Source organism: Chiroxiphia lanceolata, chromosome 6 (genome assembly GCF_009829145.1).
Source record: "Chiroxiphia lanceolata isolate bChiLan1 chromosome 6, bChiLan1.pri, whole genome shotgun sequence".
Classification (NCBI taxonomy): Eukaryota; Metazoa; Chordata; class Aves; order Passeriformes; family Pipridae; genus Chiroxiphia; species Chiroxiphia lanceolata.
The window spans coordinates 7,856,542-7,884,187 of NC_045642.1; the positions used below are offsets into that span (position 1 = coordinate 7,856,542).

The 27,646-nt window shown below is 40.5% G+C and overlaps 1 protein-coding gene and 1 long non-coding RNA gene across 3 annotated transcripts; one reads left to right on the forward strand and one right to left on the reverse strand.

Moving 5' to 3' along the window:
- RCN1 (reticulocalbin 1) lies at window positions 1–27,182 on the forward strand. 2 transcript variants are annotated; one of them, XR_004357767.1, is made up of 7 exons: window positions 1–215; window positions 5,017–5,210; window positions 6,733–6,911; window positions 7,451–7,511; window positions 10,456–10,655; window positions 11,553–12,305; window positions 27,170–27,182. XR_004357767.1 is itself a non-coding variant. In XM_032691925.1 (6 exons), the coding sequence occupies exons 1-6, from the start codon at window positions 1–3 to the stop codon at window positions 11,658–11,660; spliced, it is 957 nt and encodes a 318-aa protein (XP_032547816.1). In that variant the 3' UTR covers window positions 11,661–14,938. The 2 variants fall into 2 exon arrangements, 1 of the variants encoding a protein (XP_032547816.1); XM_032691925.1 differs by lacking the exon at window positions 27,170–27,182 and having other exon boundaries at window positions 11,553–14,938.
- Window positions 2,744–3,482, reverse strand: LOC116788795. Its single transcript, XR_004357768.1, has 3 exons — window positions 3,389–3,482; window positions 2,961–3,117; window positions 2,744–2,859 (listed from the first exon to the last, which is right to left on the reverse strand). It is a non-coding gene; the product is annotated as an uncharacterized LOC116788795 (long non-coding RNA).
- Window positions 27,183–27,646: the final 464 nt, after the last annotated feature.

Here is a 27,646-nt window from a genome sequence, read left to right on the forward strand (position 1 = left end):
ATGGCGGGCGGCGGTGCGGTGCGGGCGCTGCTCCCGGCGCTGCTCCTGGCGGCGGGAGCGCTGGGCAAGCCCACGGCGCGGCAGGAGCGGGCGCGGCCCGGAGCGCAGCACGAGGACCGGCCCGGCTTCCAGTACGACCACGAGGCCTTCCTGGGCAAGGAGGAGGCGCGGAGCTTCGACCAGCTGAGCCCGGAGGAAAGCCGGGAGCGCCTGGGGTGAGGCGGCCGGACGGGGCGGCGGACGTGGCAGGGGGAGGGACCGGGGCCGCCTTGCCTTGGTGTCACAGCGGGGTGGGATGCTCTGTGCCCGCTCCATGCACCCTTCTCACCCTCAGGGGATCGAGCAGCGGTACCCTGTACCCCAGTGCGGTACCCTGTACTCTAGTGTAGCACCCTGTATCCCAGTGTAGCACCCTGTACTCCAGTGTGGTGCCCTGTATCCCAGTGCAGTACCCTGTGTCCCAGTGTGGTACCCTGTGTCCCAGTGTGGTACCCTGTGTCCCAGTGTGGTACCCTGTATCCCAGTGTGGTACCCTGTACCCTGGTGTGGCAGCAATACCTCTGAGATTTGACTTAGAATGTTAAGGGGTGGGAAGGGACCTTGAAGACCATCTAGTCCCAACAGCCCCCCTGCCATGGGGAGGGACACCTCCCGCTAAGACCAAGTTTGTTTAAGGCCTTATCCAGCCTGGCTTTGAATACCAACAGGGTTGGGGCATCCACAGCCTCCCTGCTCCAGTATCTCACCATGCTCAGAGGGAAAAATTTCTTCCTAATATCTAACCTCAATTTCCCCTCTCTCAATTTTTACCCATTGCTCCTTGCTCTGGTTTCCCGGTAGGCCCCTTGAGATACTGGGAGGTTGCTACGAGATCTCCACGCAACCTTCACTTCTCCATGCTGAACAGCCCCAGCTTTCTAAGCCTGATTCTCTCCTACCCTGCTGGTTTTGTAAACGAGCAGCCAACAAGTCATCACTTTGGTGTTTTTCTCTCCTGCCTTTCCTGGCCCTACAGCAGTAAGCCTCGTGGAGGGAGCTGCTGTACATAGTGCTGTGCCTGGTGTTGGACAGACCTCACCCGTTGCTGGAGGGCTTTGCTGCTACAGCTCCCTAACTCTGGATTACTTGTTCCCACCATATCAGTGTGAATCAAGTTCAAATCATTCCTTACTTACAGCTGCATTTACAAGTCCACTTGAAGCGTCTTCCCACAGCTTTTCCACTTGAGACATCTTTGCCCACTGTGTTTCAGTGTTGCTCTTGCTTCCATGCTGCTGCCAAGAACAGAGAGCACTCCTTACTTTACTGCTTCTCCCTCCTTTACATCTACAGGAAGGCAGATCATTAAGCAGAGCTGAGTTTAACAGGAATTAAAGAAAGTTCCTTTAATGTAGTTACTAGCAAGAAGATAATTTGAAATATCTGCACGTTCTTGCTAAGATTCCCCTTGCCTAGTAAAGTACCACAGGGAATGGTACTTACTGATTGTCTGTCTAGCTCCATCCTACGACCTTAGTGCAGTAGCACTGTAATCTCACTGACTGACCTCTTGATCCTTCTGGAAGCTGTCACTACTATTTATGTGTATCTCAGTGACTGGACAGATAAAGTAGTTACCAGAAACGACCGACTTCATCCACATTGTTTCAAGAAGGAGAGAAAGGAACCATGTTCTCAGTGTACACGATTTATGACCTAGATTCTCACAAAGTGTGTCACTAAAATGGACATGCCTTATTAAAATTGGTCTACACCTACACCAGAATAGATAATTTAGTTGGGGCTATGATTTAACAATATGACTGTTTTTAAACAGTTTTTACAAATGTCGACTCAGCAAGGGAAGAAGCTTAACTTGTGGTGATCTCACTGTGTGCCCCTTGGAGAGGTGACACAGGCATGTTAAGCTACAGCCACAGTCAGTAACCTTTTAAATGTGAGGTGACAGGACTGTCCCTCGGAGGACCAAAGCACAAACTGTGGGGTGAGTATTGTGCATCAGAATATCAGAGATGTGGTTCCTGAGGGGCCACATCAGGAACCACATAACTTTCAGCATTTCATTCATCAGAGAGTTTCATAACTCTCAGCATTTCCCAACCTTGTGATTTTGGATAGCATACTGGGAGGTAAAGAGAGGCTTTTAAAAACATTTCATGTCCTAATAATCGGATATGCTGGCACCCCCCTCTATTTGTAACCCTGTAGTGGGTTACAAATAGAGTCGCTTCTCAAGAACTGATTGGCTTTTAGGAAGAAGACAGATTTAAATAAAAGCTATTTCTAAATGATTTCTGGGACATACAGGCTGCTGCTTTAACCAAAGTGCATGCTGCTGTATTTACTTTACCTTGCTTAGGAAGGGTGGCAGCACATCTGTCATCCCAATGACCAGTGCTGGGATTGGACTCCCAGGGCTAGGCATCATTAATGCAAAGCCACTCTCACCTTCTTCCAGCAAACGAAAAACGACCAGCTAGTATAGAAAAATAGCCCTGCAAACTCTACCTGGAACCTCATTGGAGGAGCAGCTGCACAGTATGATCTTGGATTGAGATGGTGGCACATACCAGCCCTTAACTGCATTGTGACCTGGGAGTGCACCAGCCCTGATGACAGATTCTGTGACAGGGGCATTCCTTCTCCCTGTCCTCCCACCCTGGATCACTTGGCAAAGGAGGAATCACACATTGCCCATCCACGTGCAGTACTGCAACTCACCTGGCTTTGGAGAAGCGTGACATAATCCTGGTGCAGCATCCAAGGACTGCATTAAGGGACTGGAGGTGGGCTGAGGAGGAGGGGAGCAGGGCTGCAGGCATCTGAACCTTCTCCCTGCCATTTGTGAGGGGCCTGTCACTTTTAAGAGAACACAGATGGTTACAGATCCTCACAAAAAAAATGTTTCTGCTTTATATACCGACTAAAGCCAGAGTTTATCAACGTACGGTTGTACTCACATCAGGTGCAGAGGGGAAGCCTTCCTCTTTGAGTCACTTGGTAGTAATGATTTCCTTGCCCCAACTTTGTTCCATCACCAGATGTCTTTACACACTGGCAGCTTAAATCTCTGTGGTAGAAGGTTGTGTGTACCAACTCATACTGACTGTAATATCACTTCAGATAAAGGGAGAAGGTAAACTTTCAGGTATTACACACTTGTGCAAGTAAATTCCTGTTTATGAGCTGGCATTTTGTGTCTGTTAACATGCTCCTTGGATTTTTTCTGTATTTAAGAATTAACCATTTAAACCTGAGGCACTAAAGCTTTTCAGACTGATCAACATGCATTAGCTCCACTACAAAGCTTAGCATGATCCCAAGCCATTTTACAGGCAGTTTATCAGTGTAAAAAGTGGGATCCACAGTCCATACAGTAGCTTGTTACCTGTGCCTTTGGGAGCCTGTAGGCAAAACTATTTCATTGTCCCTGTCTTCAGCTGAGAAGCTGAGTGATGCAGTGCACATGGATGCAATGGACCTATAAAAACAGGTGAAAAGGAAAAGGCATGAAACATCTTCTGCTAAACAGTCCTGACTTCTTTCATGTTAAAAATAGCCAAGAGCTACTGGCAGAATCATTTATTATGACTAATACATTTAACAACAGAAGGAAATACCATATAAACCAATTGAATCAGATTCATTGTGGGGAAAATCTGTTGACAAATACAGTGCATCACGCAGTGAAAGGGACCATTGGCAGTCAGTTCTCCATGAGATTTATGCAAAATAGAAAAGGTTTTTCTAGTCAGTTAATTCATACTTTACTAATTCAGAAGGCAGATTCAGCAGCCCCTTTTTTCCCCCCACAGCTCAGAAATGGCATGTTTATAAAATCAGTCTGATACTGTCGGACTCAGACAAGATTGCTGGAAATTCAGCAGAAGCTGCTGCTGTTATTTGACTACTTACCACTTTCATAAGTAAGGCTTGTGCAAGGCCATTGCTTCACTGGTCAAGCAGTTCCAGTTGGCCAGGGTTGGTTTCTTTGTGGAGAACCAAGATGTTGAATTGAAAAGAATACTCAAGAGTGGAGAACTTTTCCCTGTGTCCTTTGGCAGCCTGGAGGTTTAGGAAGCTCACCTGTTGAATGTCAAGTCAGGATTTAGATAAGTCAGCTCCTGCTTTTACCCTTTTCATACCAATGACAGGTAGGTATTCCATAGGCGTGGCAAATCAGCATTGCCCTATTTTTATTTTTTAACATAGGTTTTTCAGGTCAGGTTTTATCTGCAGTTTCAAATATGGGAGTTTCCCTTGGAGTACACCAGTACCTTTCACTCCTGATTTCAACAGCACTTGAGGGTGGCAGCTTTACACAGGGCAGTGGTTTATGTCCCAGCTGCCAGCAATGACTGGAGACCTGCTGCAGACTAACAGTGCTTTAGCAAGTAACAGGCACTCCTGGCAACACCAGCAATACTACTGCTCATTGGGAATGGAAGAAGAGAAACAGCAGTGGAAGGACAGGCATGGAAGGGAAGGCTGTACATGGTGTACATCCCCAGCATTATGCAGTCATATAAGTCACTCAACCCTAGTGTCAGTCTGCTGGAAAGCCAAGGGAGAAACTGCAGGTGTCCACCACGTCCTAGATTTTTCCCCTGGTTGCCTCCAGCAAGCTCAAGTACAGGCTTTCTCCTGTAGTGAAGTTGGTGTCTCCTGCTCTGAGCCAGCATGGCCACTCCCTCCTGACAGTGAAGAACAGGTGCCCCTAAGAGAGTAGACAAAACCTAAGAAAGCCAGGTATTACCTGAGGTTCCCTTTGTCCACTAATTTTGATTGCACAAGCTCCATTTCAGTTATTTGTAGCTATACTGAATAAAGAATAGAGACATATCCCTTCAGATAATCTGTAAAATACAGGAAAGCCTTAACCACTAGGGCAGCTTTATGAGTTTTGGGCACTCCTTTTGTGTGGAAAATCAGAGCCAGATAAAGATTACTGAAAGTGGCCTGACATGCAAGTTTGTTTTTCTGCCAACTCTTAAGGATGCTGATCTCTTTTTGCAGGAAGATTGTGGATAGAATAGATGACAACAAAGATGGCTATCTCACAACAGAGGAATTAAAAACCTGGATTAAGCGGGTGCAGAAACGCTATATCTATGAAAACGTGGCTAAAGTTTGGAAAGACTATGATCTAAACAAGGACAATAAAATTGCCTGGGAAGAATACAAACAAGCCACATATGGTTATTATCTAGGTAAGAGAACATTTTCAGATTGTACGATCAAGGATTTTGGAGATTATAAAGTGTGATTTCCTGCTTTACAGTCAACAGAAGTTTGGTGTCTCATTTAAGTCTCTTGAAACTTACATTAAATTTTATAAATGCTCAGAGGTCAAAAGCACTTTTTAGTTAGTTATTGCAGCCCACCAGCACACAGAAGGTTTTGTAGAGATATTGTTAAATGTACTGACACAGCTGAATTATAGTCTCCTCCAGTTAGAAATATATTATTTTTTAATATTTAAAATGGTATCTTAATTAAAAAATATATATTGTGTAATTAACTGTATTTGTTAAGTCACTCTCTCTAAAATCTTAATTCTAGATGCTAAAAATTGATTCTAAGCTATAGCAAAGTTATTGATTGGAATTGTTTTGGAGAATAACATGCTTCAGACTGCAAATGAAAATTCTTAACAAATCAGGCAAAAGAAACATTTATTAAAACATATACCTGAATTCTGCCCTCACCTGTTTCCCTTGCTTTTTGTAAGTTAATGAAGGGAAATGAGGAGAAGAGATCACTTAAGCTAAAGGGCAATACTGACAGAACAACAAATCAGTATTAATTGATCATTTATATTTACTGGAAATGAGAAGACAATATTTACCTACCACAGAGACAGTTTCTAGAGCAAGCTTCCAGTAGCAATAATCATTCCAAAGTCTACCTGAGATTAAAATGGAACCTGTTACATTTGTGGAAGGAAATATTTGACACACAATCCCTGCAGCATTATCCCTGGGAACCCTTCTCAGCCCTTTGTCTTTGCTCTCTGTAATCCCCAGGATTTGGACAGCAGATACTACAGTGTGGGCTTGTGTTAATGAATACTTAAAATTCCCATCTGTAATTCCTGGCCTCGTCTTTTTCACCTGTGTTTGTCTCCCAACATCTGAATTGTGAAATTGTTATGAGTATTTTTCATGTTTGAAGTCAGCTTAATGATCCTATTAAAAAAAAAATTATATCAAGTACCATTCCTTTTATGCCACTGAACACCCTGAAAGAATGTCATTGTTTTAAACTGAAAATAATTGTTAGGTTCCCTGTAGCAGAGGCGTAGCAGTTAGATGATTTCAGACAGTCTGCCACCTTCTGAAACCACCTTTCCTTGGTTTGCCTGCTTCTTGAAACTGAAAAGTTGTGTAGATCATCCTAATCCCTAAAGAAGAATAAAACTTCCGTGAATGAAATCTACCCCAAGTACTACCTCAGTGGTGCTTGTAAAGGCAGATAAAATTTAAATATGTGAGGACTAATATATAATACTGCAAAATCCATTATCCTGGATTTCAATAGAAGAAATTTACCTCTACTACTGTCACTTTTAAAAATCAAAACATGTACTTGACCCCTGAATTTAAAACTTCACAGGGAAGAGAAGGAAATAAACCTTTGTATTTCTAGACTCAAACAGCGAGCTGGGGAGCTTCACTGTGCTAGTGTGTTTTAAAGAAAGACACTTTTGAGATCACCTTGATTAATTTGCAGAAAATCCAGAAGAATTCCAAGACGCAACTGATCAGCACAGTTTTAAGAAAATGCTGCCCAGAGATGAAAGACGATTCAAAACTGCAGATCTGGATGGAGACTTGGCTGCCACTCGTGAAGAATTCACTGCTTTCCTTCACCCGGAGGAGTTTGAGCACATGAAAAACATCGTTGTCCTAGTAAGCAGCGCAAAATCAATGCCATTATTTTTACTTTCATTTTTATGGATGAGCTTTGAAGTGCTTCTCTAACCTTTCCAGGCAGGGTTTAGAAAGAGGCACACACATAATAGCTAAGTGGGGAACAGAAAGGGATGCCTTTCATGAAATCCGCTTGATTTAGAACTCTCGATATAAAAAAGACTTGTTAAGTGCACTTAGACAGCTCCTCAATGGAATCAAGAAAAAATCTTGGGCCACAGACTTAAACCAAAATAAAAGGAAGGGTATACTGACATGCAGCACCCAAGTGTTTCATGCAGGCTTGTATCTGCCCCTGACTTAAGCATGGTATTCAGTTCATTCATACAGGAAATTTTTTCAACATGAAAGGATATTTGTATATTCATTGTATAAACAACAATCACACTGGAGTTAGTAAGAGTACATTCACTTGTGTACAAGGGCAGGTCAAGGCCTCAAAACCTTAAATGATCAGAGGCAAATGGTCAGAATTCTCAGTTCTTTCTTGGTTACTTTGATGCAAAACTATTTTCCAGGAAACCTTAGAAGACATAGACAAAAATGGGGATGGTTTCGTGGATCAAGACGAGTACATTGGTAAGTGTTGACACTTGTTTCTTATATAATCTCCAATACATCTTTTCCATCTTCTCTCAAATTTACAGCAGCATCAACAACCCAGGGATAAACAGTTCTGTGTTCCAGTTCGACTGTTTTATACCAACCATCCAATCCAGAAAGCCTAATTTCATTTTAGGCAGATAGCAACATCACCAGGAAAAGGTTCCTCACACTTTACAGCATAAGATTCTCCCCATGTTCTCATATAACTCAGCTAAGAGTTATATGAGAACAAGAGAATAGGATCTAGAATAATATCTTCCATGAGAGGGATATTCCCTGTATACTAGACAACGTTAACAGCTGTTTGAAATTGTTTAGAAATGCAGGAAGATTAGAAAGTGAAATAGTCTTTTCCCGAGTTTGAATGTTACTCAAATATACAAAACAGCTAGGAAGCACACATTGCAAAAAGAGAAAATTCACCTTTTGTTTCCACTAGTTTTTTTCCTAGTTTAATTAGTAAGTAAAGCCCCACACTTCTCTACTGGTGATACCACTGTATTTCTCCTAGAAAAGGAAGATGCGTGAAAAATGAACTGTGTTAAAACCGCGCTAAGATTTAAGATTCTCAAAGAAGTTGTGAAATGCGTGAAAGTTAGCAGTGCATTACTGCAGTGGCAGAAAGAGAACAAAGTGGGAAACATCCTCAGCAGATCAGTCACAGTTAATTTACACAAACTTAGTCACACCAGGCAGTTGGCTGCTGTCTTGCACTTAGACCTATGAAGACAAAACAGAAGCAGGAGTGGAGAGCGGCAGTACATGATACATTTTAGCCTTTTGAATCATTACTCCAATACCAGAACCCACCTTCTCCACTGCACTCGTTTTGATGGGTTTTAAATCAAGAAAGTAGCACCAGGAAAGCATTAGTGCAAACTTGGATGAATCTTTGTTTCAAGTGGTGCTGTAAAGATCACTTCACACAGAATCAGGAACAATGTACACACGTTAATTAATGGCAGGGGGTTCTGTTCCCTGTAAATTATATTTAGCCCAGAAAGTGAATGCTATTCATTTATGACTGAAATAACAGAGCAGCATAATTTCCACAGTAATTTCAGTTCATTCAGTGACATTACCTACATATAATTATAAGGTAATTGTCAACATTTGTTACTGTGTGAATGCTGGTTTTTCTTGTCTTCTATAGATAGGAACATAGAATGTTCTAGTCACGATCACCCCACATTGGCAAGGATGATAAAAATCAAATTGACAGGACATGTCAGTTGCTTCAAATAAACAATATAATTTGCACTTTAAAAAATGAAAAAAGAAAGTGAATGTGTTGTCTGAAGTTTCCTTCATGAGTTGAGAAAACTATGCTTAAGATGTTCTTACTTCCCTTTTTCAGATATCATTATTTTTTAATTTTGATGAAGTCAGGGTTAAGAAACCAACAGAAAACTAAATCTCTTCTTTGATAGTTTATGGTTGATAGTTTATACAAAAATAGTTTATACAAAAAGAATTCTAAAAATGTCAGTCTCTAGATCGGGTATTTGATGGGGAAATCTGCTGAAGGTTATCAAATGATTCCTCCCTCCTTCTCCTTCTTTCCTCCTATTTTGTCTTTTACAAAATTTGTTTCAGATTTACACAAGCAGCAGAGCAAAATATCCCTGATCACATTCAGCAGAGAGAACTGAATTCTCATTGTGCATGGGCAGGTGACAGAGTATTTCAGGGACACTGTGGACAGTGGCAATAGAGAACTTCAGCCAGGTGTACACACTCACACTGCAGAGTCAGGGGAGGTTACTCCTAGCTTTGAAATCAGCAGTTATGTTTCCTATGGATACCAGCCAGCCTCTGGCCCTGAGACCATCCTCATGGGGTGCTTCCTTAGCACATCCTTGACAACCAAACACAAAAGGCATAGGAGAGGAGCAGTATCAAAAAGCAGGCTTTAATTGTATTAGAAAAGTGGAAGGCTCGAGGAACAAGCAGCCCTGATGAGTGAAAAGCGATTAGCCACAGTGACCAGAAGAACAAAGTGGACACACTACTTATCATTTGGAAGGCCTGTGATGCAAAAAACCAGTTCAGTTACAAATCACTTGCTTTTAATAATCACTGCTCCTGTCCTAACTCTGTTTGTGCAGATAGCAGCTGCCACTGTGGCGTTGTCCTGCCGATGCTTCCTAAATATAGCACAGGACTGATGTGATCTCTGCATCCTGTGTCACAAATGGTGCTCCATCCCAAGGTACCAACCTATGACAAGTGCCCTCTGCCTGTGGTTTTTCACAGAATGCACCACTGATTCATGACTTCTCCAGCTCATTCTTTGTAGGGGAATATCTTCTGCTGGAATATGCTACGGCACCGCATGGTTAAAAGAAGACTCATCTCTTACACACACCTCTCTAAAAGCAGGATAAAAGCATGCAAGTTCCATTTAGCAATTTTTGTTTGCCTAAATTTCCCCTGTGCCTTTTTTCCTTTAATCACTCTCTGCTGGCTGGAGTTTGATCTTATCCACAAAGACATTTCCTGGCAGGGACAAGATAAAATGGCTGGGTTCCTTTCTCCCCATGTGACTGAGCCTAGCACTAAAGCTTGTGATTGCTATTTAACTAAAGACCCTTAGAGAATTTTTTCATTCTGAAATTCAGTGATGATGGCCTTTGAACACATTCACCTCTCATGTTAGCCTGACCAGGAGTGCACAGTTATGAGACAAGGGTAATGTAAGAAAGGACAGAATCACCAGCAGTGAAGAAATAGGCCTGAGAGAGGATGCACACAGCTACTCTATTTACACCCCACATTTCGTTTTCTGTACAAAGAGATGCTGTGCAAAGAGTGAAAAGTTTGGTCTTCCTCTGAGGAACACTGTGCAAACGTCTTTAGCCTGTGCATAATTTGCAAATTAAATATGACTAAAGTGAGACCTTTATTTCCTCTCCAGCTGATATGTTTGCAAATGAAGAGGGTGGACCAGAGCCTGACTGGGTGATTACAGAGCGTGAACAGTTTGCAGATTTTCGTGACCTCAACAAGGATGGAAAGATGGACAAAGATGAAATTCAGCACTGGATTCTCCCCCAAGACTATGATCATGCCCTGGCTGAAGCCAGGCACTTAGTCTATGAGTCTGATGCAGACAAGGTATGTAGTATTCTACTGTAGTTTTTCAAGAAGTTACACAAGCTGTCATGGGGGTTTTTTTTAAATATCAGCCTGCAACAATTTATTCCTGATAACTTTTCTTATTAGTACACTTTAAATGGAGTTTTAGAGGCTAGAATTGCTCATGCATTAATGTTTCCATGCCAATTTCAGTTGGTAGGGTTAGAATCACAAAGTAAAAGTAGTAAAATACAGTTTGTCAGCTCGAGAAGTTCCCTTGGCTTTCATTAGGTGAGAAAAGAATCTATTTATCATCATTAACCTGGGTGTTTTAACACAGTAGAAATACTCTTTTCCTTTAAGAATGGTCATGACTTTTGTATGTTAATTTAGATTACAAGAGGAAAATAAAGATCTATTTACATAGGGGGTAGCAAAATCACCCTCAGTTCTATAATCAAGCACATACCTTTCACTAAAGACTGACTCAGTACATCCACTTCCTCTGATGTGGGATACAAGATTCCAGATGATGACCTTCACAAGTGTAATGTGAGCAAAGTCTGAACCTGAAAAGCCAAAATACTCTTTTACACAGAGAGCGTGTAAATTGCTGACCTAAGCAACCATCTTCAGCAAAGTACACCAGAGGATTTTCATTCTTACTGTCAGGAAGACAAAACCAAGCCAGAGGGCAAAACTGTGTACCAGTGGCAGAGAGTTCATTACAAAGAACTTTCAGTTGGCAGTTTTACCCAAGTGAAGCCACTGGAGTCCAGATTTCACTCACCATTACAGCTACAAATGATTCCTGAACCTGCAGTCTGCTGCTTTGAAGAACTGTGTGCTTCCCAGGGCTCCTGCAAGTCTGTGCTGGTGTGTCTTTTACTTAGCTTTGAAAATGTTCTTACAGAGGTTTTGTTTTCCTCCTACCAGGATCAAAAACTAACAAAAGAGGAGGTTCTTGACAACTGGAATATGTTCGTTGGAAGTCAAGCTACTAATTATGGGGAGGACCTCACAAGAAACCACGATGAACTATGATACAAATACCAACCAGTATGCTACACACCTTTTCTCCACTTCCCTGAAATCACTGTGTCCATCCCTTCTTTCAGGGGGAGATGGGCAAGGGACACTCATAACTGAACGACTTGCATTAATATATTTTTAACATACCAGCTTATTACCTCAGAAACCTCTTAGAAATAGCTTTTTACTCTTTTCACATGGTTAAATACAATATATAGTTACTACAGTTTTTATTTTTGAAAAAATAAAAAGGTAACTTTTCTGAGTAGATTAGAGCCTGACATGGAAAAGGCACTTTTAAAAAATATAATTGCAAGGATGTTTAATAGTGAAATATTTTCTTCAAATACCCTCTTTTACCATAGTGAAATGCAGCTAGGGTTAGAAAGAAACCTAATGTTTAAACAGACTAAGCTGTTCAGTTGTCTTTTTTTAATAGCATATAACAATTTAAAGTTAAGACTTTGAGCCAGAGAAGAGGTTTGATACAACCTTTGTCTCCACACAGTTTTTGTCTCCCGCTTTGGGTCAGAGGTGCTGCAGAAGGTATCCAGCAGCCCTCTGGTTCAGAGCTTTCCAAGTTCAACACGTGCAGCTGGCCCTTCTCTCTGACCCCCATCACAGAGCAGAGGGGATGTGGAGTTCAGAGGGACAACTGTTTGGGGGCTGTTGGTTGTGCTGTTTCCTGGCAGGAATTGTGCCACACGGAGCATAATTTACCTCGCGCTTTTCGCACTTAACCCGAGCCGTGCTTTTGTCCGTGCAGTGTGAATGGCAGCAGCTCTGTGATGGAGAAAGAATGAGACATATCACCCCTCTGGGCCTTCTGCCTCCTCTGCCACATAAGAGGACAGATTTATGTGGCTAAACTTCTGGTTTTGTATGTATATACATTTAAGTACATGTTAGTGAAGCAACTCTACAAAGACAGCTCTCCTTCCCAAAAAGGGGGTAAGCTTTCCACACAGGTGCTTTCTTTTTTACTGTATAATGTGAGTTGTTACATGTATATTTTTATATACCCAAGTTAGATACGTTTGGTTGTTTTTAAATATACTGGTTTTAAAATAAGCACAATAAAACCAATACTTCTTTTTGATACTGTGAAGGTGCAGTAACACTAACACAGACTAACATAGAGACATGATGTGAAAGCACAAACCAAGCCTCTAAAGCCAGTAGCTCCCAAAGGACTGGGTCATTGGCAACTCCTGCAGCACTGGGTGGTCATCTACAAACAGCAGCTAGACATACAGCACCAACTGTTTCTTCTTCACCTCAATTAAAAAAAAAAAAAAAAGCTAGTAAGTCCAATACACATGGTTGCTATAACTAGAATTGTTTCTGAACAATAGTAACTGGGAGATTAGGGCTCCACAGCAGTCACTGGGAGGTTCCTTGAAGGTTTGGTGTACAGCATCACATGCTGGAGGTCACATAACCATCCAGAGAGGAGCTTTGAGACTCCTGGATTGTGATACACTTCAGCAGTTCAACAAATCTGTGAAAATCAGCATGAGACAATGCAGAACTGTGACCTTTGTAAGCAGGGTCATTTTCATAAGGTCATACAAGAACTGTGGTGGAATATTTTACATCTTCTCAATGAAGATAATTAAATCTAGATACCAGAGTCTGGCAGAGATTACATGTTCTTGCTATAGCACCATTACTGAACTTTTGGTGTGCACTTCTTATGACATTGCCAGCAATGTCTCTGCAAAGTCCCTACCTCTTCCAGTAACATACAGTAGGACAAATGTCATAAGACATAAGTGAACTGGTTTTGCTTTTAGAGTACCCTCAAGTTAAATAAATGCCTAAGTGCAGTGTTATCTGAGAAGCAATAAAATTGTACCTTGGCACATGTAAACGATCATCTGGTTTGTTTATGGCTTGAATTTGGAAAGGTTTATGTATTCAATAATCTTAAAAATCTTGAGAACTTTTTTTTTAAGTTCTTTCATATCAAAATTTAACATATTTTAGTAACAGATTTGCAGTGCTCGCTCTGCACTTCTGCTGTTTCAGGAAACAATACCTTAAAAGACCTCAAAAAAAGCTTGTTTCCTGCAAGGGAAACTGCAGCTCAGGCTGGATACTAAGCCAGGGATTTTCACTGAAGCCCAAGGGAAGGTTGTTTGCTCACTCTTGTTGAAATTCAGTGGGAGTTGGGTGCTGAGACACTAAGCATTGTTGCCTTCAGCTAAACATGACACTTCCAAATGCACTATGCACTGTCCCAACAAAAAAACACATCTGTGCTTTGACAAGCAATCACATTTCCTTCCACATTACTAAATGAATTTGGAGTGGAATTAGCATCACACAAGAGAGAAATCATGTTCCCCTGTTTGTTCTCGATTCCTATTAATGCTTGGTACACACAGGCATTTTCCAGTATAAAATTATACTTACAGGAGTAAGAATGCTGAAATCAGAGAAGTTGTTCATGCAAAACTGGAAATTTAGACCCATAGTATTTTACTGTAAAAGCTTTTTTTTTTTTCCCCAAAAGAATGATACTCAGGTAGCATATATCCAGCTCTGAAAAAGACAAGCATCCAATTAGAATGAGGTTTAGAATAATCAAGTTATCTATCAATAATGAGTAATGGGGTGATGTTAAGACAAGGAGCTTTTTTAATAAAGCAGAATATAGAAATATTTTTTTAGAGAACAAAAGTGTCCCTGATATGATTTCGTTCTACAGGCTCCCCTCTTTCTGCAGTTCCTCATAGTGTTTCTCTCACCAACACTCAGTCATGGCACAGTACATTCCATGCACTAAATTTTCCTTTCAAGCTCAATGCACTATGGAAGAGTAACTCCAAAAGAGACTAGAGCTTCTGGGTTTAAATTTAACACTATTTAAGGAAAGCAAACCTTTGCTAGGGGATATAACTGTTAACATTGTGATTTTTCAAGCCTAAGGTTTCTAATGGGGTTTGACTATTCCAGAGATAACATTTTTTTTCCTAGGTAACATATTTCAACTCATATTATGAGCAAATGTTACGAAATTTTAGTGTAATGTGAAATACTGTAATGTCAGATAGCATTATTTATCTGCTTAATATGACTAAAACCATTAATTGCTGGGAGCCATACTTCATCCTAGCAACATGAAAATCCATTTTGTGCCTATCTTGTCAGTTATTGCCGATTTTCTTAATGAATTGTGACGTAGTGAAATTCTGTTGGGAAGCGTGTTTATATATTTCCAACTGCAGGTTCTGTATGGTAACTCTTATTACATATATCCTCCATTAAACTCAATGTTTTCATTATGCCTGTGCCACAACATATCAAAGGTGCATTTTTCTTACTCGGGTATCTGGAATAGCCATTATTATTGCACATGCAGTTTTAATTATTAGAGTTTATGAAATGAGCTAAGTGGCTGATGTTCATTGTCCTATAATTCCATTTAAAGATTCAATCAGGTTGAATCTGTCTCCTATTCCAATCAAGGTACTGTTCATAACTCCCTGAGGAAAGGACATCGCGGCCCATCCAGATCTCGTTACACTTACATAAGTATCTTATAATAGTTGCATAATGCTTTGCTATTTGCAGTGCAGAAGCTGATCTTGATCCCAGTGAAGTTAACACAGAACTAGTTTTAAGGAGAATAAGAACTAGTCTAAGTCCTAGTCTAAGGCCTTAGGCTTGCCCAAAGGCAAGCAGAACAATGGGGTGGCGGGACTGGAGGTCAGAAATAGCCTTACAACCATCAGATCCTGATCTCCTCACTACTACTACTGAGCACTAACATTTAGGAGTTTAGACTGGTTCATACTCTTGTGAGATAGTTAGGGCATAAGTCTAGTTCATGGAAGGCAGTGTGTGATGTTCTGCTGGTCTGGTCAAGGAACCTTTGGCATTTTATTGAGCGACAGTGGTGTCACTCTTAGACAGCAAGTTACCATTAGCAGATGAAATTAGTTTTACAGGGGGACAGAAGGATCCATGGAAAAAATTTCAAGGCCAAAAATTTTGCAAAACCACACTCAGCTTGTAGTCCAAACACTTGGAAGCATCTACCACTAATAAGCAGTGCCCTTCTCTTTTCATTGCTCCAATTCAGTGTGTGCTATATTCCATTTTATATGTCCAGCAAGGAGCATATTTATCATATTTGCTAATTACAAAGGAAGAATTTAGGGTTATTTTCCACTGAAGTTTCAGGCACCAGTGAGGCTGATGTCCCTCAAACTCAAGTGCTATGTAGATTATTCCAAACATGATGTGTTTCAAAGCAAGCTTGGAAGAACAAGTTACTAGCTTTCCCAGAGTGTACAAGGGGCACACATTTGTATGTGACACAACAGGCAATTTCCCACCTGCAGTCTGTCCCTCCACAGGATAAAGTAAAATATCTCCAACAGATGGGAGAATCCCTTCACTGTGCCAGTGACAAGAATACAATTATCCTGTGTACACATTACTATTCCTGTTGATAATTAAGGAATATCCATCCTCAGTACAAATGTTGGCTCTGGACTTAGTTTCATACACTGCATGTTAGTCATTTTCCTTGTGGAAGAATTTATTTCATAGTCATAAAGGGTCCAAATATGATCTGGTTGGCTAGCTTTTAAAGTTTTAGTATTTTTAAGTTGGCCTCACATTTGTGAAGTTGACCACAGTTGTGGTCTCCAAGCACCACATACCTGAAGTTCCAGGACAACTGTATAGAACAAGTCATGGCATGATCCTGAATCTGAGCAGTAATTAAGGGTGACACATACATTAGAAATGACAATGTTTCATCACATCAACAAGAATTTAGATACGCATCAAGACACTTTCACAGTTAACTAGGAAATATTTCCTTTATATGGGAATAGCCTGACAGCTTTTAAAAAGGACCAAAGGGGGTACAAAAACTCAATGAAAAATTAGTATAGCTTTTGAAGACATACCCTGAAGTCCTCAGTGAGGCCTCTTGGTGCTTTTGTGGATGGTGTCACAGAAACATGAGTTGATAACCCCACAGCACCTGCCACATTCTCAGACAGTTCCAGTACAGCACTGCCCAAGAAACAGTCATCACTGAAGATGCTGCTTTTGTACCTGACAGACTGAGGAGGTTTTGATAAAAATAAAGTTACTCAATAGGCTGCTCCAGCATGCACTACCTTCTCCCACCTGAGGCTGCAGTTGGATTCTGAGGAAGTTTGATGGGTGCATGATAAACGCTGTGTGGGTGACCATGAATCCCACCACTACAATTCCAGGTTACAAGTTGGTATCAAGGCCACAGTACCTAGGAAGGGGGGAAAAAAATCGTTATTCTAATTGTTAACTACTGAACTCCCAAGAACGTGCTGTTCTCAGGACTTCTCAGGACATACCTTCTTTTATCCATACCTTTGGATAAAAGCCAGTGAATTCAATGTTTCAAGAAGACAGAAAAAAGGGGAGAGGGTGCTTTTGTCATTAGATTGGCTGTAAGATAACACAGACATACCAAAAAATAACATTAACTAGATTGACATGTTAGATACACCCCCCCAAATTATTCCCAATGCCCCCACCCCCCACTTTAAATTCAGCTGAACTGAAGTTCTGCTGATATTGCACTCCCTGCATCTCACAGGGCCTTGGTTGCTGGGACACAGAAAAGAGAGGAATGCTAGTTGAGAACTCATCAAATGGGAAGTGCAAAAGAATTCAGAGAGCTAAAACTTCCTGAAACCTTTAGATGGTAACATGTAGATGAAATATTTTTAAATCATAGGTGAATTCACAGGCAAATTCCACAGGCAGCAGGAATGAAAAGGAAAGAGTGGCTAGAGAGGTATCCTAGAATCTAACAAAACCAAAAACTTCTCTTCATTCCTGCTCTTAATTTAGAAGATTTTGCATTTATTCCTTTGCCTGTCTTCTTTATTTGTCCTTAAGTTTTAAATTCAGTTAACAGTCCAGATGTAACATTTCTGGGTACCTCCAAACCTTCCCAGATCGCTGATAACTTTGAAATGTTTTGTGCCAAAGACATGAAATTTTGGAGCTATTACATCTGCTCCAAACTGCAAAATATAGTTAAACAAAACAAAAAAACCCCCAAACCACAAATGCAAGAGACAAAAAATGTGTTGTTCCATTATTCCATCTATATTCATAAACAGAAATATATCTAACCCAGAACAGACATATTTAGGGTTATACTGAGTTGGAGTACTTAGTTTACTACAAAATAATTTAAAAGTGAACTCTAGACAAGAAGAATATTTGTATACATGTAGGCTAGAGAGTGCTGTTTTCACTGACACAATAAATGCAGTAATTTATACTCAAGTTTAGTCAAACTGGCAAATGTTTCCTGCATGGGTCTTTCTTCAGTAGAGTTGCATGACCATTAGAATGGACCTTCTTGAGCTAACAGGCAAACCCCATGACTTTATTCCAAGGCTGCCGACTCAGTTTCTTAATAAAAATGTCTATATTAGATCAGCTCTACAATTGCTATGTGTTCTGGGTGCAGAGTTTGTAAAAGCTTTCCATCATCACAAAACCCTTTTGAAATTATTTCTCTACGAAAAAGACCCTTCAAAAGCCTTGTAATCCACTAGCATTGGGTTTACAGAACAGTTATGTAGACATCTGAATGGATGTAATGATTTATTTTTCCTCCTTTTGCAAGGAAATCTTTTTTTTTGCATTTGTTACCCCAAAGCTTGTAAAAAGTAAGACTGTGACAAGACGTTAAAATGGGTCCTCTGGATAAGAAACTCGGGGATAAGGTAGGTTTTCCCTTAAATCAGACTGTATTCATGGTCCAGCTTTGCAGTGTTTTCAGAGAATTTTCTAGGCATGTAACTGTGATGTAAATAAACATTAGTTTAATAGTGGGAACCTGGGTCCAAAATGCAGTCAACAGAGACAAGTAGGGCCCCTTCAGCTGTGGCTTCAGAAGGTATAGTTATGGGTGCATAAGGCAGACAGTGCAAACATCTTCTTTTTATATTTCTGCATCCCTTCATAACATACACAAACACAGCTGAAATAAAAGAGGCAAGATGAAGAGCAATGAGAAACGACATGAAATACTGCCTTTAAAATCTACTTTATTCAACTGGAAACAAAACATTTTAGAAGGTGATAATGTTCTAAAAGCTATTTAACTCGCCAGCCAAATCAAACTGACCAAAATCTAATTTATTCCTTGTCTTGTTTAGCAGATGCTTAAAAGATCAATATAGTTGTCTCTGTAGATCGGCATGAAATATTAACCAGTCTGAGTGTTCTGAAGCTTTTTACAACATATTCAGCCTCATTAAACATTAAGCAGCCTTGAAATATAAATATAAAATAACTATCAGCTTCCTATCCTTCAGACACAGAACAAAGGTAGCTCAAATGTGGGAAGCAGGAGGAAAAAAAATATTAAATGAACTGGGAATTCGTAGAGAAGTTAACTTAGGAAAGCTGTCAGTATAAATTGGCTCAGTCAGATACACTTTACCAGAAGGAAAGAAAATATTGCAATATCAGAAGAATATCTGCTAAGGAACAAAACAGTAGTGTGACATTTACGGCATGAAAAAATTAATAACAATAAGCCTCTGACCACAGATGTACTAATCTTGGGCCCAGTCCTCATTTGTGCTACAGCTCCTTTCACCCCTCCTATCTGCTGTGAAACCCTCTCCCCAGGTTCAGCAAGAACGAAGCCCTCTCCTCTTTTCCCTGCCTTTCACTGCTGCCTGGTACGTTAAAAAATATCTGGGCAATACAGCAGAAAGGAGCTTCAGGTTCACTAAAGGGAAATGTCAGCTTTGCAAATCACTGAAAGTAACCGGACACAAACTGTCACAATAAGTCAGCGAGACAGCGCGGTTATTGTCAGCGCGTAACTCAAGCCTGCAATCCGAGATCTGGCTAAAGGTTATAGACAATGTAGCACGACAGTTCCACTGCCACGTGCAGGTCGACTAATTTAGCTAAAAACGCCGGATAATTTTATTACATGCGGTATGTTTGATACCTTTTTCTCCCATTTAGCTGCCTGCTTTATTATCACTGCATACTGATAGCGAAGAATAAAAGTCGGCCTCTCGCACTGTCACTGCCAGGGTTTACAGAGAAGCTTTTCATGGAGCTTTCTTACTGCTGCTCCTTGTCTAATGCTGGTATCAGCCCAGACGTACTAGTGTTACAATTCATTACAGCCGCCTCCTCGCAACTTGGCAAGATGGTAACAGCAAGTGGAACTGCGTGGGATTCGTTCCCCTGCAGAGATACGAGATTTTGCAAACAGTTTATGGAGCTATTAAGTTGGAACTTTCAAATTCTCTTATGCGACGGGATGGTTGGAATGCCAGCAATCAGTCAACGCAAAAACCGTAAGGAGTTGAGAATGAAACCAAGAAACTAATTTGGTACCCCCAGAGGCAAAAAGGAAATAAATTTAATATAGATATTTTTGTATTTTTTGCAACATAAGCGAGATAACAGTGGGTTCACATAAAGAATAAGTGTATCAGACACATTAAGAAGTTATATTCAAACAGCATTTGACATTGGGCTATTTTTGCTGCATTCTCAGAATAGAATGGAAAAGATACTTTTTCATTCCACTGCATTACACCATATTTTTATACTTTCCCTACCTGTATACTATGCTGTTAACAAGCGTTGGTTTGAACAGCATCAAATCAAATGTTTAACACCTCCTTGCATGCTAAATTTTCAGATGTGCTTTGTATACAGGGTTACGGTGCCTCCAAACATGCATTTTAAAATTAAATTTAAAATTACATTTAATGAGAAAAGATTACACCCATTGTGAGCAAAACCCTACACCTTACAGTTTAGTTAAAGGGGCAAATCATGACCTAACCATGACACAGGCTTGTGGAGGGCAAGCAAAGCCTTTACCCTCTGCAGTTCTGCACCATCCCCCCCTACTCCTGGTAAAACTTGGAACAATTTCGGATAAAAACCAGCTGTGCATTACCAGAACCACGCTCATCCCTTCCCTCTCATGTCTTTTTTTTTTGTTGTTGTTGTTTTTAGGTTTTTTTCTGCAAGGTGACTCGCAGAGCTGAGCTGCCTCAGCAGTTACACGAGGAGCCGCTCACATTTCTCACAGCCACCAAGGAGCACAATGAAGCCATAACAAGGCACATGGACGAGGCTGCCTGACGCAGACAGGAATGCCCAAAATTCACACTGCTGCAACCTAAGTGGCAGTGTGGTGCCTTGCTTGCTTCTTTAATCCCAGTGCTTTGCCTAAATTGCAGGTCCTGCGGGTTGTTTGGGAAGAAAGGTGATTTGACAGCAGTGTCAAGCATTTCTTTGATACCATGATACAACACAGAGGAATCGAGCAAGATAGTTTTCTTGCTGAGATTGTCACAACTCTTTCATCCAAAAATCCTCTTTTCTCAAGGGTGTGCTCATTCATGTGTCATCCTTGTGTCTCACCGAGCTTCTGGCGTATAGGAAACAAGCCAAACACCGGAGTCAGAAGGTCACTTAAGTGTTATGAAATTGGCATTGAGACTTGGGGTAGAACAAGCAGGCAGAAAGATGGGGATATATAGGCAGCAATAGCACTGCAAAGGGAGAGGAATTTCCACTGTCCAACTGCTCTCCAGTCAAACCTGGAAATCAAGCCTTTGCAGAGATGAAATCTGTTTCATTTTTTTGTGTTCTACTCCCCTTGAAAATCTGAACAACATGAAAAAAATGAATGCCAGATTTAATGTAAGTGTCTTCTCAGGCAAGGTGTAATGGTTTGCTTTGATCCAGCTGCACTTGCACGTCTCTTAAACGTCCATCCAAACCCACTTTCTGGAATGAACCTTTGAAGTCTTGCACGTTCTTTTTGTACAAGACTTCTGTCCACCCACACAGCAAAAACTTTTAACTGGGCAGTCCCTTGTTACTCATAACTTCACTACTACAATTTTTTCCTATATGTGCAGCTCCAAATGCCACTGCAAATCAGAGGAAACATTCCACTCCCTCCAGTCCATCAAACTCCAAGAGACTCCACTTTCAAAACTCTTCACAGCCTACAGTCCACACTACCCCTGATTTCTCACCCACTGCAGAAAATTTTATTCCTCTCATTCACCTACAAAAAAGTTAATTTTTTAAAAGCCAAAAATTGTGTGTATGCTCACGTGCTGTTCCTCATATTTTTAAGAAGGTTTTCTAAATTTCTAATTAGCTCTCAGTGCTCTCTTCAACTACATCTCATAAAAATATAACTGACAACTAGCAGATTATTATTTTTTCTGTATCAGCAAGACAAAACAGGGAGGAAGAAATGAAGCTCTAATAGACCAATAGAGTTTTCAGAGAGTGGGGAGGAAAAAACTTCTGAGGACTTCTACCTATAAAACTCAGTCTGTGCACTCCTCCTTTTGCCTCCATCCCTGTACTTTCCCTTTTCTTGTGCTGTAAATTCTTCAGCAGTCTCTTTTGGTTCAGCACTGCTACAGTGGTTAAGACAGTGGAATTGTGCCTCATGACTTGCATTTCTAAGAATTACAGTAATACAAGTAATAAAACAACCACAGTTTTAACTTTATTTGACTAAAATTCATACCTCAAGACCACCAAACCATGAAGAAATAGCTCACAAGGGAGAGAGAAAATAATCACACAGATCAGAAAGGCACACCACAAATGCATCAACCTTCAGCTCATATTAATTGGTGTGGCTCTAAAAAATTTATCTTCTCTCTCTTTCAATGTACCTATGCTCATTTACATCTACAGACACTGTTTAAAATATATTTAAAATAGATTTGTCTGTAAACAATCCTCCTAGAAAAAAAGGAACACTGAATGAAGCATTTCTGCATAGGTTTTTTTGCTGCTGTAAAAGACACATAATGGATGTGCAACAGCACATGAAAGACAGACGAGGAAGCAAATTATTCAGCTGTTTGGATTAAAACAGAATAAAAATGTTAACATATTTACAAATTTCTTTCACTGAAAACTATGAAGATGTCTTGGTACTGCTGTGGCTTTCCATTGTCTTTAGAAGAACTAAAACCCTATTTAAGATCAAGACAAAGACAGGTACAAACAAATCAGTGGGCAGTGAGAATGCCATCAAAACATGTCAATAGGAGTATGTGCTGGTTTTGGCTGGGGTAGAGTTATTTTTTTCCACAGTAGCTGGTATAGGGCTATGTTTGGGATTTGTGCTGTAGACAGTGTTGACAAGTTGATGAATCAGGGATGTTTTTGTGACTGCTGAGCAGCACTTACACAGTGTCAAGGCCTTTCCTGCCTCTCACCCCACCCCACCAGCAAGGGGCTTGGGGTGCACTAGGAATTGGGAGGGGACACAGCAGGGACAGGTGACCCCAACCAACCCGAGGGATATTCCCTACCCTACAGCATCATGCTCAGTATACAGAGCTGAGGGAAGAAGAAGGAAGAGCAGGATGTTTGGAGTGATGGAACTCTGCTCTCCTGGAGATGGTTGAGCACCTGCCTGCCCATGGGAAATGGAGAATGAGTTCCTTGTTTTGCTTTGCTTGTGTGTATGGCTTTTGCTTTCTCTCTTAAACTGTCTTTACCTCAACCCAGGAGTTTTCTCACTTTTACCCTCCTGACTCTCTCCCCCATCCCACTGAGGAGGGGAATGAGTGAGCTGCTGTTTGGGGCTCAGTTGCTCACAGCATATGAGAACTTTTTTGGAACACCCTAATAAAAATCCATTACCTACTCATAAGCCTTTGAAACTCCACTTACAACAGGTCACCGAAAAAATAATTTTCTGGAGCAGACCTTTTAATAGAATTAAACTTTTCCTTTGTGAGTTAAATGACTATTAAACACATATAATTGGACACAAGCACACACAGAACACAGATGAACTACCAGCAGCACTTGATCACTTATTTTCTTAAAATGTCTGATATTCTTCAGTAAGTTTGTTTTCAGAAGGCATCATGATAGATTTGCAAACAGGCTGGAAAAAAACTAATTAGAACTAACTATTGTTGAGAAATGTTAACGTGGAATGGGAGACATTTAAAGAACAGCACAACAGAGTTTAAAATATAAGTTCATTCCAGTAAATCAGTGTCAAAATGACAACAGAAGCCAACATGGCTCAAGACAGATATATGGAACAATATGTAAGACAAATAAAAAAGCTTTTGAACCCATCCATAAAATATCAGAAGTGAAAGATTTGATTAAGTATTAAAAGAAAAAAGCTAAACCAAGTGAAACAAAACCAAAAGTGAATCATACAGTCTAAGTCTCTCAGTATGAGAGAAAAAAACAGCTTTTCCTGGTTTGGGTGGGATTTTTTTAAAAAATCAGATCAAACTCAAGAATTAAAAATTCGCTTTCCAGAATGAGAGCGAAAAGGTTCAAACTAAAATGCAATGACTACTTGGAATATTTAAAGAATTAATTTGCAACTATTCCAAGATATAACTATCTGATACAACATACCTGAATACAGCACATTACCTCTCATTGATATTATGGCAGACAGCACAGACCATACCAGCCCTTCACAATGGTGTTTTGCAGCAGGTTACTGGGGCAAAGTGGTTTTCTCAGTCTTATCTGGCTCTTTACTCTGTCATAATGATCAAAACTGGACAGGTGAAGTTTTTCGTGGTAACTGACCTATGTTGAACTGAAAGGCCATTGAGTTTTGCAGGCTTTTTCTAAATCAAAATAAACTTTTAAGAGAAACAGTTTAAAATTACCATCATACTGGGTGTTCTGTAGATCTCCATCTTTCCTGCAAGGCTTCCCAAAACTTTGACTTCACTCATAAACCAGAGCTGTACCCTAAAAGACTTCGCTGCCACATGTGAGCTTTCTAACTTTGATTAGAGAACTCATTTAAGGATGAAAGCACCACATTGGCACATCCTGACATAACCAGTGAAAAGAACTGCTTGAGCCACTGCTAATGCCACCTGTGCCAGCTTTTTCCTGGTACAACACCTTTTCCCCTTCAGCTCAATGGCAGCCCAAGCAAGGGAGCAATACAGTGACTTACGTCCCTTTCTTCTCTTGCAAAGGGGTGCACAGCTGCTCATAGCTGAGCCCTAAGGAAGCCCACAGACTATACATAAGATATCCAAGAGAGCAATAAAAGTGGGTATAGAAACTGAGAGAAGTCTTCACTGACACTTTACAAGTTCATGTAGTTCAAGAGAGATCCCAGAAGACAAGAGACCATCATAATGCCATTAGTTAAGGGAAAGCCTAGGGAAACTGAAAACGTTATGTAGGGAAAGCTTAAAAATCATTTTAGAAAGCCAAGTGAGGGAAACACTTTAAACAAGCACACTGGTGGTTCAATTAAGGGTTTCAGAGATGCCTGTAGGAGGAAATCTCAAAGGATATTAATACTAGGATAGACAAAGGGAGGCAATGGGAACCTGATGTGGAGATGTTCAGAGCCATTTCCCCAAGTTCCATATTGGAAACCAAAAGCATTAAAATATTTAGAACAGCAAATGTGTTCCAGAAATGTGGACAAAGTGCATTCAATATGCTATTCAATCATATATCAGCACTAACAGGGGGGTAGGAGCTATAATTTTACAAACAGAAACAGCACTGAAAAGCAAAGCAAAGGAAGCCTTGATTAATAAGGTGGGCTGAGGGGAGAACAGATAATTTAATTTTCGATAAAATAGTTTAGACCTTTGTTAAAGAGAAGATTCAAGTCCTTTTAGGAAGAACACTGTGCTAGCTGGTCTATCAAAAAATCCAGAATGAAGGCAAAAAGGCAGAGAAAAAGAGTCATAAGGAAATTTGTTTTAAATTATTAATGAAGAATTACACTTGCACTGACCAGGTGCTTTCCAAGACAAAGAATACAAGTCACTGCAAATAATATGATGCAATTAGTGCATTTTTACACAAAAATAATTTCTTTTAGTAATGATGGCAGGGTTGTTTTCTTTTTTAGGGGGGAGGTAGGGGGAGAGGAGGGATGCTGATGATGTTGGAGCTTAACACTAAACCAGGGTACGGAATTAAGAAGATCAGCAGACTTTATCATGTAGTCCTTTCTTTTCCAAAATAGAGTTACATTTTCCCTAGAGGCATAACCTGTACACAGGTATTTTTCATCCACTGATTAGTGTGCTTTTTACAGCCCCAGTCTGAGCCCCAACCCTTAAGTGCCAACTTATTCAGCAGAGAAATCTAAGAGCTTCCTTCTGCAGCTCCACTGGCACAAGCTACTGTGCCACACACTCCCACATCCACTCTCCATGATCACAGCTGTATGACCTTCATTTAAAATTAGGTCTGCATTTGCTATTGCCTTCTTCATAGGGAATGGGAGGTTTCCACTGTAGCTACAATCCTTTAGCTCCAGCCGTAGCCTCGTGCTTTTAGGTTGGAGGAATCCAGCTTGATTTCCCATGTGTTGAACAAATATCAGAAGTCACACGAAGAGAAAATATATGACCCTATAAAGAGCACAAAACCTGGGGAGGAGGGAGGGAAAATAAACAGCAGCTAACACCACCACAGAGAGTAAATCAAAACAAGCTACTTAATGGGGTTTGAAATTGCTGACTGCAAAAACTAACTTTACCCCGGATCAAACAAACTGAAATAAATATTTAAAGGTGTACTGCTCAGCTGTTTTCTCAAAACTGTAAACCTATGATAGTCTTCTCCCAAAGACTGGCCTCTAAATAAGGTGACAACAACATTCCAAAACAGCTAAAAATTCACTAAGATCGGCGCAGTTTGACTGATTTGCAGCCATAGCAGAACAACACAGCACAGAACAATCCCCACACCTTTTCTCCTCTGCCTCTTCATTTTGGAGTCACGTTCATAAACGGAGCCCATCAGCTTGCTTCATGTTGGCAGAGGTAGGAGGACGAGGAGCAGCAGAGGATGGAGCTCTGCCTATTCCCCTGGCTGGGATGGTTATCCAGCACTCTCCTGGCTCTTTGGCAGTGACTACAGCCCACAAAATAATGGCCTCAACAGCTCCTCAGGCCACTTGCTGTTATAATCTGTATAATAAGTATTAGTTTAGCTTTTCATATGGAAAGTTAATCCCCTAATAACATTTCAAATTACTGAACAGTGTTTGGGGAAAAAAAAAAAATCACAGCTACCATTCAGAAACCTGTGCTGCAATCAGCCACACAAGATATACAGCGTTCTGTAATTAGTGCACATCTTTCAGACTTGGCTAATTACCTCTTATGAATTAAAAATGTTCCCCCCACCCCTGCCACTATACTCGAGAGTTAAAAAAAAAAAAAAAAAAAAGAAAAAGAATAAAAGATAAGTTTTATACTTCTAAGGTAGCTAAAATTCAGTAAGATAACGTCTCTGATGTGGTTATTTCCAGGTGAACATCAGGTTATTCAACCCAGGCAAATTTAATGATTCTGGACAAATGAATTTTCCTATAAATCACTTATAATTGCAAACATAAAAATTAAAAGTCAGTCTGAAGAGAGAGATAACACAGTATAAATGATGGAAAGCAGTAATCTACAGATAGTGGTGCCGCTGTTTTAATTGAGGCCATTCTGATGAGAAGCTTCTGAACCCATGGGTACAGTGCTAGATGAAGAGCCTAGGGTCTCTAACCTGCAAGAGCTTTTAAATGACTACAAGTGATTAACAAACATGTTTTCAACATGCTGACATAAAAACTTCAGGTTTTCCTCTCTAATACAATGTTCTTCTACATGTCTCAGAAAGACCAAGCTCAGCTTGGCTTTCCACACCCCGTCCACAGTATCCACAGTATCTGCTACCAGACGGATTTTACCCCTGTTCTGAGCCATGGATTAGGAGATTTGCTTGCACTAATGTTCTCAATCAGCATTTTGAATGATGTAGAGCATTTCAGGTTCTAAATTTCCTGGGTTGAGTCCACTTTTTTTATGTATCTGAGTGACAATCAGCTCAACAATGCCATGACCTGGTCATAAAAGCAGCTGGAACAACCTGCATCGGCAGGAGACTTGTTCCCTGTCTTGACAGCAGTTGATGGA